Source organism: Hypanus sabinus, chromosome 7 (genome assembly GCF_030144855.1).
Source record: "Hypanus sabinus isolate sHypSab1 chromosome 7, sHypSab1.hap1, whole genome shotgun sequence".
NCBI lineage: Eukaryota > Metazoa > Chordata > Chondrichthyes > Myliobatiformes > Dasyatidae > Hypanus > Hypanus sabinus.
The window spans coordinates 64,430,970-64,445,320 of NC_082712.1; the positions used below are offsets into that span (position 1 = coordinate 64,430,970).

General features: G+C 39.8%; 1 protein-coding gene across 4 annotated transcripts in view; it reads left to right on the forward strand.

Moving 5' to 3' along the window:
• Positions 1-13,752, forward strand: part of snx30 (sorting nexin family member 30) — a 133,477-nt gene extending 119,725 nt beyond the window's left edge. For 3 of the 4 annotated variants that reach the window (XM_059974848.1, XM_059974849.1, XM_059974850.1), the window contains exon 9: positions 111-13,752. In XM_059974848.1, coding sequence (XP_059830831.1) covers positions 111-185 — 75 coding nt within the window. In that variant the 3' untranslated portion in view covers positions 186-13,752. The remainder of the gene's footprint in view (positions 1-110) is intronic. The other variant, XM_059974847.1, reaches the window with a different exon arrangement.
• The last annotated feature ends 599 nt before the right edge of the window (positions 13,753-14,351 follow it).

Here is a 14,351-nt window from a genome sequence, read left to right on the forward strand (position 1 = left end):
GTAACTGACTTGCTAGTTTGAGACAAATTCTGAATTGGGGCGCAGCTTCATTTTCTCATTTGGAATTCATGGCATGCACTTGTCTTGATACTTGTTTTTGTGTTCTACAGTGCCTTGCAGCTTGGGAGTCTGTTATTCCTCTTCTACAAGAGAAGCCCGATGATAAAAGTGAGGACCACTCGTAGCTTGTTGTTCAGCATTGGTCACTGATGACCATCACTTCCCCAGCTCAGTACTGGAATATGGCACTTTGGGGCAGGAGAGTTGGTTGATCTTGTGTGTGGCTCTACATCAATGCCATGTTGTGCAAGGGCATAAAACTGCAGAAGGTGTGCTCTCTGTAATGAAGGTTTTTGTTTTGTCCAGTGTTATCTAGCAATTCACTTTGTGGTCTGCTGAGTGCAGTCCATGTCTAGTACTCCAAATGGTGAAGAATATAATGTCAGCCTTTGGCTGTTGTGCTGTTTCATAAACTGTACTTTTTTTAAAAAAAAAAGTAACATGTAAGCGTTTTTGATAGATGTCTAATGGCATTCCATGTAACCAACAGAGTGCAGTTGGGTATGTGCTGGTACTTCTGTGGATTTGGTTGTAGAGATTTGAGTATATTTATACATTGGAAAGCCCTCAGGCTTGTTTTGGGGATTGAGTGATATAGTAAAACCCCTAGACCAATGGGAGGAAACACCTGATACTTGAGATTTGTCCTTTTGTAGTCTGTTATCACTACACTAGTAATCAACTTTAATTTCGTAAAATGTTTATTCCCTTGTGCACATTAGACCATGACAGTAGGACACTAATTATTTGTGAGATTCCATCACCATGCATGTGAGACATTTTTGAGGCCATCAATTGAAAATTAACAGCATTCCATTTTTTAATATTAGGGTAAACCTATCCATCCTTCACTCGTGTTACTTGAGGGTATAGTGTCTTCTATTTTCACTCTGTACAGTTTCTAATCCTTGATATGTTATTTTTCACATTCGTTGTCATGTTTGATATTTCCAGATCACCTGAAATAATTGATATTTTTACGGGAAAGGAAATAAAGTCACTTAATTTTTTTCCTCCTGTTGATTAGACCTGCTTGTATCTTACTTGAGTGACTATTGCAGATAAAGGCAGAGGTATTCTTATCAGATAACCCAGGGAGCAAATAATTGAATTAATTATGGGTATACAAAAGTGCCTTTGTTGCATGAGAAATTTGCTTATACAAAATTTATCTGTCTGAATATTAAGCAACCCCAGGCTTCAATGTACTAAACTATAAAGTGAGGGGAAAACTGGCCAAATTGCATGATTTGCACATTGCCTTCATGCCTTCTGTAATGGAATCACTGCACTCAATGATTTTTTTTTCAGTTTCTCCTGAAATGAACGTTGATAGATCACTAAACAATGTACAATTTTTTAAAAGTGCTACTGTGTTCCATTAACTCATTTTTTGATAAAAGAGAAATCTGGTTGTAGTTTTTGCATCTACAATGCTGTTTCATGCTCATTTAGGTGTTCTGTATTAGATACTTAAGGTCTTCTAACTGAATTGCTATTTGAAGGAGAATTTCATTAAATGTGGACTGCTTTGAAAATAAGGGTCTGGTTAAAGAACGAGATTTTCATTTTTATATTTTCATCCATGGTAATTTCCAAGAGAATTCTATGTAGCATTGGGATATTTTGCCTATCTACTCACTCATTTCTGTGCAGCTCCTTATTGTGAGCAGTTTAATATGTGAAACTAAAAACAAAGCTCTTTGAAGAGTGGGTGTGAAATTTGGATTTGATTGAAATTTGCTGTACACTTGAAATCAATGTTCTCTGTTAATTATCTTGTTCGAAATGCTATCTTCAAAGTTGGAGGACAGGCCTTTATTGAGTGGGGGTGGGGGAAAGCGTTTTTTAAAAAGTTCAGAAAAAGCACTTTTCGGTCAGAAGAGTAATAGCAGAATGTTCTTAAATGATCATTATTTTATCACACCAGTGAGATGCCTCAATGTACACTAATCTTGCAAATACTTTCATGTTCTCGGCTTGTAAATGGATCATTTGGCTATGCTATAATTTATTGCTATTTGTATGCAGTGATTTGCTTAAGTGCCAAAACTTTATTCCATTTTCACAGATACTTAATGTTTTCAATGGAGAAACAAAAGTGAATGATTTAAGTCAAATGATCAGACTTGCAGCAAGTTAGTGTGGAGCAAATGAACCATTGGAAACTCATGGCATAGGCAAGTAGCAGTGTAATTGGTGTTCAGGGTCATTTGTTGGTTTTACTTAGTTGTATGAGAAAAGTAATATCAGTGCTACTGTTATAGCTGTAATGGCTTTCACTTGTGCTTACAAAGGTATAGATAATCCAGAGCAATATTCTAATGTAAAGTTTCATTTGGCAGGCTTGGGTTTGGGTACAATTACCATATCCAGCACAGTGTAATAGTGATGGTCAATTTCATTACTTAAATTAACAATGAAATGAACTAATCAAATGTTTGTGTCTCCACTATTTGCTAATTGGAATAAATATATTAATACCCTTTAGGGAATAGACGTGCCTAATTTAGTTAAATGGAACTCCGTTGAAGGATTGCAGTTTTGCAAGGTACTAGATTCTAGAAGTGAGACATTGAAAGTTTTGTTCCCTTGTTTTGCCGGTGGATCTTGGGGTAAATTCAATTGTAATCCTCAATTGTTTGAGGTTGTGCTTTTGTTTACTGTGAACTGTAAACCATGAAACATTTGATAAATCATGAAGGAGTTAATAGTTATTAAAATGAATGTGGACTATTTAATTTGGTACAACTTTCCCCTGCAAGTTTGGTGCTATTGCCAACATTGTAATCTTATTTGTACCTATGAATCTTTTTTTGAACACTATTGAATAAAGTTTTGGGTCAAGTATTTGCCTTTAAATTATGTATTATTGTTATGCAGGAATAAGTACATTTCTGGTGTACACTCACTAATTCTGTCAACCCTTTCTTAATCTATGAGGAAGAAAACTAAGCATTCCAAAAATAATTTTGTTTCATTAAATGGGCAGCACTTTCTAATGTAATTTATGGAATCAAATTTATTTTAGATGGGTTGTGAGCCTGACAAAGAGTTCTGTTAAGCAGTGGATAATAAACCAATTTCTTGCTGGCAGGCACAGTTGTGATTTTGGTAGAGTTTAGCACTATTTAATGTCTCATCAGTACTTGTACTGAACTTGTGAAACATTAAAGCTATGTTATCTCCCATGTTAAAAGGTTGTGGTGAATGAGCACTGAAGATTTGTATTCAAAAGCAAAAGTAATAGTAATACTAAGGTATCAAGAGCAACAGTCTGCTGAAAGAACTTTTGGATTGAACCCTTTCTTCCTATGAATGCTGCATGACCTACTCATTTTCCAGCAGGTTGCTTTTTGCTCCATATTTTGATATCTGCAGTCCTTTATCTCCACTGAGCTATCAGTGTAATCTGAAAATTTCCAAGTCTTTTTTCAGTTTGGGCAAGAACCAGCCACTCCGCACCAAGGATAAGGTGGGGGATTCCTGCATTGGTTTCCCTTTTCGGCATGGGGTAGATGTGATGTTAGATCCCTAATGTGCTCTTCCTAAATTCCAGTTATACCTAAGATACAATAAAACTTTTTTTCATTCGTAGAATCAATTTTCCTTTAACTTCTAAGAGTGGTAATTGAATATTTTGCTTGTAAGCCTGGAATCCAGTAAGTATGAGGAAGTTGAGTTTACAAGAATGGAATAGAGACAAATTCAATAAGAGGCACAATCAACAAAGTAAAACTTATGAGGAACTAATACAGCAATTTTAATAATGGAGAAATTATATCTGGTTTAGCGCTAGGCACTGATTCTATCCCATTTATTTTTAGGTTTTCAAGCAGATTTTCGTTGAACTGGTAAAATTCTAGTTTTATCCTTTCTATTTTGTAAAGATAGTTTGTGATCAGAGTTCAACAAAGCTGGTTAATTGTAGATTTGTTAAAAGAATGCAAATTCTATTTTCAAGATTGTTTAATAGTTCCTGTATGCATTTGCAAAGGAGAATTAAATACTTGTTACTTCAGATCCGATGGAGCTTTTTTAAAAAAAAGAACCCAATAATGTTCAAAAACAATTATAAATACATAAGATAGCTGGTATACATTGTATGTCCATAGTGGTGCTAGGGACATAAGTATCTGTACATAAGTGACTTATCAGTAAATAAAGAAGTGGTGGTTGGGGGCAGTGGGTTAGTGGGTGGAGATGTTGATCAACCTTACTGCTTGGGGAAAGTAACTTTTTGTGTCTGGTGGTCCTGGTATGAATGTGACATAGCCTCATTAGAGTGGGGAAAGCAGGTTGAGTGGGAGCCTTCATGATGTTACTGGCCCTTTACAGCACCTTTCTGTACATGTCCTTGCTGGCGGGTAGGTTGATGCTGGTGATGCATTGAGCAGTTTTGACTACCTGTTGTAGAGCCTTCCTTTCTGACGCAGCATAGTTTCCTTGCCAAGCAGTAATGCTTGTTTGGATGCCCCTTACTGTGCATCTGCAGAAAGACACTCTTGTGTCCCAATAGTCCAGCTCTCTTCAGCCTTTTCAAAGTAGAAACATTGCTGATCTTTCATGACTGTGCAGAATGTGTTTTGAGACTATGAGAGTTTGTGTCAAATGTGTACTCCCAGGAGTTTAAAGCTGCTTGCAGTTTCCATTGCTATGCCACCAAGTTCTCCTGAAGTCGATAACCATCTCCTTCGTCTTGTTGACATTGAGAAGTCAGACTCACTGTTGGTGATGAACCCCACCACTGTCATGTTATCAATGAATTTGATAGTGTGAATACTTGGGTGTTAGTCCAAGTGGTCTTGGGTGAGCAGAGTGTACAGCAATGGGCTCAGTACACAGCCCAGGGGGCACCAGTGTTAAAGGATGATGGAGAGAGAGGAAAGGTTGTGCATCCTGAATATCTCATCTCGTTAGGAAGTCCAACACCATAGCAGTGGTATATTTAGACTGAGGAGTAGGAGTTTATTCACCAGTCTGTGGGCAATATTTTGAATGTCAAACTGAAATCCAGAAACAGCATTCTGGTGTCCTCATTTTCTAGGTGTGTCAGGGCCAGGTGCATTCTTTCATAGAGTGGTTCTGTTGTTGAGTGTACGATGTGGTAGGAATGGAGGTTTTGATTTTTTGATATGTGCTATTATCAACCATTCAAAGCACTTGATTGGTGTTAGTGCCACTGGGCAGCGTTCATTTAGACCACGAGGCCATTGGAGATAGAATCAGAATTAGGCCATTATTACACATATCTTCCACAACACTGTCCTCTTGTGTTGCCAAACATTACTAATATTTAGACCATAAGACATGAGAGCAGAATTAGTCCATTTGTCCCATCTAGTTGACTTACATGGTCTAATCCATCTCCATCCTCTCTCTCTAACCTTTCATGTTCTGACATCAAAAATACACTCAATGACCTTGCCTCCATAGTAGCCTGTGGCAACGAATTCCATAGATTCACGACCCTCCTCTCCGTTCCAAATGGACGTCGCTCTATTCAAGGGGTTCCCAGTCTGGGGTCCATGGGCCCCTCGGTTAATGGTAGGGGTCTATGGCATGAAAAGTTTGGGAACTTCTGCTCTATTCTGTGGCTATGCCCCCTGGTCCTAGACTCCCCCACCAAAGGGAATATCTTCTCTGCATCCACTTTGAAGGTTTAGAGCTCTTTGGTAAAGAAATAGTGGCTGATTTGTAGCAGCCTGGATGACAGAAGTGTTGATGGTCTCTTTGAAGATGTCTGTGAGCTGATGCACACACTTGGAGTACCCTACCTGATTTGTTGTCTGGCCCGGTTGCGTTACTGGGGAAGACTTTCTGCAGAGTCGTTTTCATGTCTGCTGACCTGGGAGGGTGTAGCTTTTGTTGTTGGTGTTGTATTGCATGCCTCAAAGTGTGCATAAAAGTTGTTTAGAGCGACAGGGAGGGAGGTGTCACTGGTACAGTTGATGTTTTTCCTTGCATAGGTTGTTCATTCACAAATGGTTCTTGGACTTGAACTTCATTAATTAGGAGGAAAAACTTGTTGCTATGGCAGCATGACCCAAAGAGTTGTTTGCATATAATGAAGTGTTTCTGCAGTGTAGAAAATAGAATATAACAGACTTCTATAAATAGTGTTATTGAACAGATCAGCTATTTTTAGTAAACTTTATGAAAGATATGTTCTATCTTGGCCAGGAAACCAAAGCTAATATCCATTGATACTTTAACATATTAGTGCTGGAGAATCAACTTGATAGTTTAACTAAAAGTGAAGCACCTGATTGTTCATTGACTTAGTTTTGTGGTCCCCGATTTTAAATCTCCTTACTTTTTTTGCATTTGTGATACGTGGGCTACCTCCTTTAGGAAGTTGAGGCTGTCATTAAGAATGCAGCCACCTTGTGCTTGGGACAATTAATATGCCAAGTTTTTTGGAATCTGTGATTTTTGTTTTTACATTTTTAATTTTTTTGTGTGGTTGATTGTGCTGAACTTGCCAAGGTTGTGGGAAACTAGTAGCCTAGAATTTTCGTTTTGTGTCTAGAATGCCTGATACTGTATAAGTGTTGTGAACTAAACCATAATATTGAAATTTGATAACATTGTATGAAATTGTTTATGTAAATATTATTTTCCCACTTTTCAATCCTAGTGTTATGAAAAGGAAATGGTGTTTAACACATTTATTAGAAGATGAAGCAGTCAAGGGAGATTATGAAAGCTTGAAACAGTATTGTAATATTTGCAAAGTACAATTTACATTTCCATTGGCAAGATGAGGTTAATGGTGTGAACATGGGGAAAAAGGACCCGGTTAACTATCAGAAGGTGGCGAGTAAACATAAATTGATAATGTTCGTGATGACAACTAAAAGGATGCCGGTGGATCAGTGCTGACGACTGCTGTTTGAGGAAATTAGGTCTTTGGTTTTGGTAGAATAGAACTCAGAATTTTATTGAAGTATTGTGAGACTTAAGGTTAGCATTCAGATACATCAAATTAGGAAGGCAAACAAAATAGACCTTTATTGCAAAGAGTACATGATACAAATAAGTTTTGCTACAACAGTACAGAGCTTTCAGAACAATACATGCAGTCAATCAGATGCTGAAACTTCAGGGTTCACTTATTAACAAACACTAAGTTGATGTTACCTGTGGACATGCTAACGGTGTACTCGCAAGGTCCTGTCTATGACTGCAGGTGTGGGCCAGATGTGGAGTTATGATCAAGAACACTATGTATGGATTTTAGCCAGGCCTTGGAGTAAATGAAGCAGTCTGAAATTTGCCTGGTTCTTTTTCCTGGGCTCCTGTTTAAATTCACTGGGTGCCTGTTTACCCACCAAGGCTAAGCTTCCTACTCACTGGAATTGTTTATTTCTTTTAAACAAACATGTTACAAGGTAATATATACATGTTGCAAATATCCAGTTTAGCAACTGGAAATGTGCTAATCTAGTACCACTGACATCCCCAGGAAGCTGATTATTTGAGTTTTCCTCCATTGGGCGTGGAATGCAAAGAAAGTAGACCAGATGAGAGGGTGTTTTTTTTTAAGGAAAGAATTAGCAGAAAGGCTGGAGTCCCTGGAATTCAGATAAATAATGAATCTATTACCTTCTTTAAATACTTGTGGATGGTAGGCCATTGAGCATTTTCCCAGTTGATTTAAAATGTTCTTGGCAATAGGAATCTCTGCAGTTAAAGCCAAAGCTGAGATGTGCTAGGATTCTGTTGGATGATATCACAGGCCATTGGGGTTTCTCCTTGTTTCTTTGGTTATGAATTGCTACTGGCTGACTGCTATCATTATCAGTTATTCTTAATGCATACTTGGTTTCGATGATCTAAGCACAAAGTAGCAGTATATCAGTCAAGGAAAAATAATGGAAATAACTTGATGGTTAAAAGAAACATTGAAGATTTGTCTCTTTTTTTTAATGCAGTGACCAGTAGAAGTTAATGATTGTATAGTTCTAAAATAGGCTTTATTTTCACTGAAGAGGTAATGATTGCAGAAAGAACATTTTCTATATCTGTAAATGTCAACTACAATATTGAGCTTCTGGCAATTTTTCTAGATCTTTTTTTGTAAAGGATTGGCAATTCAAGGTTGCAAAATACTGCCATCTTTTGTAATTGGTAACTAATGTAAAATTGAAATCTATGTAAATCATTTACTCGATGTGTGGTTTTCTCAGTGCATGATTGTCTGCAGTGAAAGCTTTTAACAAGTGTACAGGCTTGGCTGAATGTGCAATGTGTCTATATTGCATCATAGGAAATTTGATCCTCCATGTACATTGGTTAACAATTGGATTTGTGTGAAAATGTGTACTGTATAAACTTTAAGTGATCATGGCTAAACTATATGAACTGTATAATTTTGATATTGCATTTCTTTACCTCAATTGATTTTAAATACTTTGACTAATAAAAATTAATGTATTTAAAAACAACATGGTACCATTTTCTAATTTAATTCACAAGGATTTGAAATGTGACTTTTTTTTAATTCACCCACTTACGGAATATGCCTATTGCTGGTAAGGGCTCTATTTATTGTTAAGTTAATGTCATTCCAGAATGCAGATGAAATTTTACTCCACTGATGTGGTTCTGGAATTATACCTGGTGTAACTGGTTAAGTGTGGTATTTTTTTTACTTGATTGGTTTATATAGGAATCTAATATTTTTAATCATTATACCAGGTACTAGCTCTCCAGATTTAAATTCCTTACCATGAAAGTGTCATTTTAATTTTAATTAGGTTATTAATTTAGGCCTTTGAATTACTCTAGAATATAAAGTAAATTCACTCCCTATAATGAAGACCTATCATTTGTGAAAACTTTTCAGTCTTGATGCCCTATACAGTTCAGCAATTAATTATTTGCAATAGATAATTAATGGGCAATTCCTATGTGTTCCCTGTTTTGTAAATGTGAGACTTTAATGTGGAGGAGTTGTCCTGCTTTGAGTTGGGAGAATTTGTGTCCTACCACCAGAGTTGATCACGAGTGACTTTTCAAGCATGATGGTAATGGAGAAAAGGGATGTAATTAAAGCGTTATTTGGGGTGGCCTGTTTTTTAAAAGCAAATGACTGGCAAAAGTCTGCAACATTGTCTAACATTCTTAGGGAGAGTTAAAACTAATTTGGCAGTGGATGGGGAAATGGTAATGGGATGAGATGCAGTGCAACAGGGGAACAAAACTGAAAAAAGGTGATACCATCTGAAGATATTGTATTCGAATACATGCAATGTACAGAATAAGGTAGGTCTTGTAGAGCAGTTAGTGATTGTTGGGTATGACGTTGTGGACATCACTGAGTTGTGACTGAAAAGAGATTGTTGGGAGCTTAGCAGAGTTTAAGCTTAACAGCTTAACTTCACTTTGCATTGAAAGGGCAGGTAGGCAGAGGGAATGGACTGACTTTGTTGGATTTAAAAAATGAAATTAAATCCTTAGAAAGGGGTGACATTGGACTGGAAGATGAAGGTTTGTTGGTAGAGTTGAGAAATAGCAAGGGTAAAAAATAGTCTGATAGGAGCTGTATACAGAGCTCTGAACAGTAGCCAGAATGTGGGCGGTTATGAATGTACAGCAACTCTGAGGGTACAAAGTCGCCCTCTCCTTTTCGAGAATCACAAGATCGCTATTAATTCGGGTCTGGGACCCAGGAAATGAGAGAGACGTCCAGAATCCACAAGATTTGAAATGTGTCCTGGCCTCAGCGAAACGGAACCACTGATAACGGCTATTGTCTCTTGGAGACAGAATTGTGTATTGAGTACTGTACTATTCATTGAAATCCCTCAGGGGACAACCAGAGTGGGCTGGTTGAGGGATTGCATCATCCCAACCTGATTGACATCTGAGACCCCGTGAGTAAGGATAAAAGAGGGTCTGGGGAACAACCCCTTTAGATGCTCCAGGAGAAACGCTAGAGATCCCGTGACAGCGTTTAATAGCAACAGCTGATGGGGGGCTCATGTGCGTCCTCCTTTGACTGGGTTGGCGGGCTCACCACGGAAGAACGGCTTAGCTAAAGGAAAGGCCACAAGTGAACGGCCACACCAAAGAGACTCCGATGGATCAAAATCATAAACGGAAAAGCCGGCAAGTTTTTCTCCAAATCTCTCTCTCTCCACCCATTGCCACACAGCGGTCCCCAAAGGCTGCAGCCTGCATGAACTGAGTGAACTTTATAGTTCCATCGGACAATACATTATCCCCTAGACAACGATAGGGCTTATTTCTTATTGATTATTATTATACCCGCACTTTTAGATATAGTATTGACGATGTATATTATCTGTAATTTGCATTGATATTATTTTTGTGTAATTTTACTAATAAATACTGTTTAAAAATAGTATCATCAGACTTCAACGGACGTCTCCATCTTTGCTGGTAAGTGACCCAGTTACGGGGTTCGTAACAGGGCTACAAATTATAATAGGTGATAGAAAATGCATGCCAATAGGGCAAAGTTACAATTGTCATGGGAGATTTCAATATGCAGTTAGATTGGGGAAAATCAGGTTGGTGCTGGATCTCGAGGGGGAATTTGTAGAAAGCCTATGAGATGGCATTTTAGAGCAGCTGTTGATTTAGCCCACAATGGGATCAGCTATTCTGGATTGAGTTGTGTAATGATCTGGATTAAGGAGTTTAAGTAAAGGAACCTGTAGGAGAGAATGATCATAATATGATAGATTTTTGCCCTGCATTTAGAGGGTGAGGAGCTAACGTCAAATGTATTTGTATTACAGTGGAACAATGGGAATTTGTACAGGCATGAGAGAGAAGCTGGCCAAGTTGATTGGAAGGGGACACTAACAGAGATGACAGCAGAGCAACAGTGGCTGGAGTTTCTGGGAACAATTCGGAATGCACAAGATAGACAGATGCATCCCAAAGAAGTAGTAGTACTCTAAAGGCAGGATGACATAACCGTGGTTGACAAAGGAAGTCAAAGCCAACATAAAAACAAAAGGAAGGGCATATGACGGAGCAAAAATGAATGGGAAGTTAAAGGATTGGGAAGCTTTTAAAAACCAATAGAAGGCAAATTTTTAAAAAAATTCCCATGAGAAGGGAAAAGAAATATGAGTTCTGTACCCACTATGATATCAAGCTCTGCTTCCATCTCCAAGTGCACTTCTTTGACAAGGATCCCACACCCCGCACTGACGAACCCTGCTCTCATTTCCAACTCTCTCCTTTTCTTGGACACTCCTTTCTGGTTCTATGCCTGCTCTGAGTCTTTCCATATCTAATTGCTGATGACTGATTTCAACATTTCTTTCTCCTCCAACCTGACCCATTCAGAACACTGCCCTGCACCCCCTCTGCACCAATCCCAGCCTTACCATCAAAGCTGAAGATGAAGGGGATGCTATTGTTGTGTGGCACACTGACCTCTACCTTGTTAAGGCCAGGTGACAACTCTCGGTCACCTTGTCATGCTTACCCCTTAAGAAACACATTCCATATCATCAGAAAACTGTCTCCGAAACTGTTATTGTTCTCAGTCACTCTGGAGAACTCCCAACGACTGTCACCAAACTTGTAGTTCCCTTACCCTGTTTTGCTGACTTCTATCTCCTACCCAAGAGCCACAAACCAGACTGTCTGGCTAGTGTATTGTCTCAGCCTGCTCCTGCCCTACCGATCTCGTGACCTTGTATCTTGATTCCATTCTGTCCCCCTTTGCCCAGTCCTTTCCCACCTCCCTCCATGACTCTTATTCAATCTCCTCAGTAACGTTCAATTCCCTGGCCCTGACAGCCTCATCTTCACGAATGTTCAGTCCCTCTACACTTCTATCCCCCATCAGGAAGGCCTCAAAGCCCTTTGCTTTTTTGACATAAGAATCAATCAATCCCCCCTCTACCTCCACTCTCTCCTGTCTGGCAGAACTGGTTCTCAACCTGAACAATTTTTCCTTTGGCTTCTCCCACCTTCTCCAAACCAGAAGGTAGGCACGGGCCCAAACTATGCCTGCCTTTCATTGGCTATGTAGAAAAGTCGATGTTCGAAGCCTTCCCTGGTTATACTCCCCAAGTTGTCTTCCACTACACTGATGACAGCATTGGTGCTGCTTCATGCTAAGTTTGCCAATTTAATCAATTTTGCTTCTAACCTCCACCCTGCCCTTAAATTCACTTGGCCATCTCTGATACCTCCCTCCCCTTTCTTGATCTCCCTGTCTCTATCTCTGGAGACAAACTGTCAACTGACATCTTTTGTAAACCTACTGATTCCCATAGTTATTTGGGCTATACCTCTTCCCATCCTATCTCCTGTTTTTGTTTTAAATGCTTTTCCCTTTTCTCAGTTCCTTCACTTGTGCTGCACCTGTTCTCAGGATTTCCATTCCTGGACATCAGAGATGTTGTCCTCTTTCAAATGATGGGGTTTCGCTCTCTACTATTGATGCTGACTTCACCCACATCTCCATTTCCTGTACATTGGCACTCACCCCATCTTCTCTCCATCATAATAGTCCTTGCCTCCATACGCAACACACTCTGCAACCTCCGCCATCTCCAAAGGGACCTTAGCACTAAACATACTTTACCTCCCACAACCCCCACCAGTTTTCTGCAGAGATCACGCCCTTGGAGGTTCCTTTGCCCACTTGTACATCCCCACTCATCTCCCTCCAGGCACTTGTCCCAGCAAATGGCTTAAGTGCTACACCATACACCATCTCCCTCGCCTCCATTCGGGGCCCCAAACAGTCCTTCCAGCTGTGACAACACTTCACCTGCGAATTTGCTGGGGTTGTCTACTGTGTCCAGTGTTCCCAATTCAGCCTCCTCCTGTTGTAAATTGGGAGACCACTTCATCAAGCACCTCTGCATTATCTACCACAAGCGGGACTTCCTGGTGGCCAAATATATTAATTCCAATTCCCATTCCTGTTCTAATATGTCAATCCATGGCCGCCTGTTGTGCCAAAATGAAGCCAACCACAGGGTAGAGGAGTAACACCTTGTATTCCATCTGGGTACTTTCCAGCCTGACAGTAGGAATATATATATTTTTTCTGTCCTTGAAAACACAATTCCCCACTTCCTCGATTCTCCACTCTGAGCTTTTACTATTTCCCACCTGGCTATTACTTCCCCCTGGGTCCCCTCAACTCTCCCTTTCTCCTCACCTACCAGAATGTTTCTTCTCCAGCCCTTAACCTTTCCCACCCACCTGGCTTCACCTATCATCTTCTAGCTAACCTCTTTCCCCTCCCCAACTTTTAAATTCAGGCATCTCTTCCCCACTTCCCCTTTATTCCTGAAGAAAGGTCTCAGCCCAAAATGTCAGCTGTTTACACTTTTCCACAGATGCTGTCTGACTGGCTGAGTTCCTCCAGCATTTTGTGTGTGTTGCTTTAAATATGAAGGTAGGCTAACAAATAATGAGAAAGGGATACACACATGAGGCTGCTTAGCAAGATCAGAACCCATAGCGTGGAAAGCTACTAGCATTGGCTGATTGGCAGGAAGCAGAGTGTGGGAATAAAGGGAGCCTTTTCTGATTGGCTGCCAGTGCTGAGTGGCATTCAGCAGGAGTTTGTATTGGGACTGCTTTTTGTGTTGTATGTCAGTGATTTGGTTCAAAGGTACAATTTAATGTCAGATGTATACAATATACATTCTGAAATGATTTTTTTCTTCACAACCATCCATGAAAACTGAGGAGTGCCCCCAAAGAATGAACAACAGTTAAATATTAGAACCCCAAAGTCCCCCATCCTGCGCGTAAGCAGCAGCGAGCAACAATCCCCCCCCCCCCCATGGCAAAAACAAAGCATTGGCACTCAGCACCAAGCACTCAAGCGTGAGCAAAGCAATAGCAAAGACACAGACTTACAGTTACACTCAAAGACTTTGTGTTTCACCCGCTATTCAACACACCACAGGTTCCCTCTCTCTCCCTAATAAGGGAGAAAGAGATGTCTCCGTTTTCCCAGTGAGTGGCGAAACATACCAAACAACTCACTTGCTTATGATGTTAAAAGTAAGCCAAGTCACTTTTTTTTCAAGCTCTGTGTCCAAAAACTGGGCACACAGCCACAGACATCCCAACTCCCCAGATGACACATGGGTTTCCTGTTGTGATACTGACCCTTGATTTGCCTGTCACCAGAGCCCCAAGATCCTAGGCTTCTGAATCCAAGCCTAGGTGGAGGGGCAGGTAGTGTTGAGGAAGAAGGGAGGTTGTAGATTAGGATGATGGGCAAAGAGAGTGGCAAATGGAATACAGTGTTGGGAAGTGTATGGTCG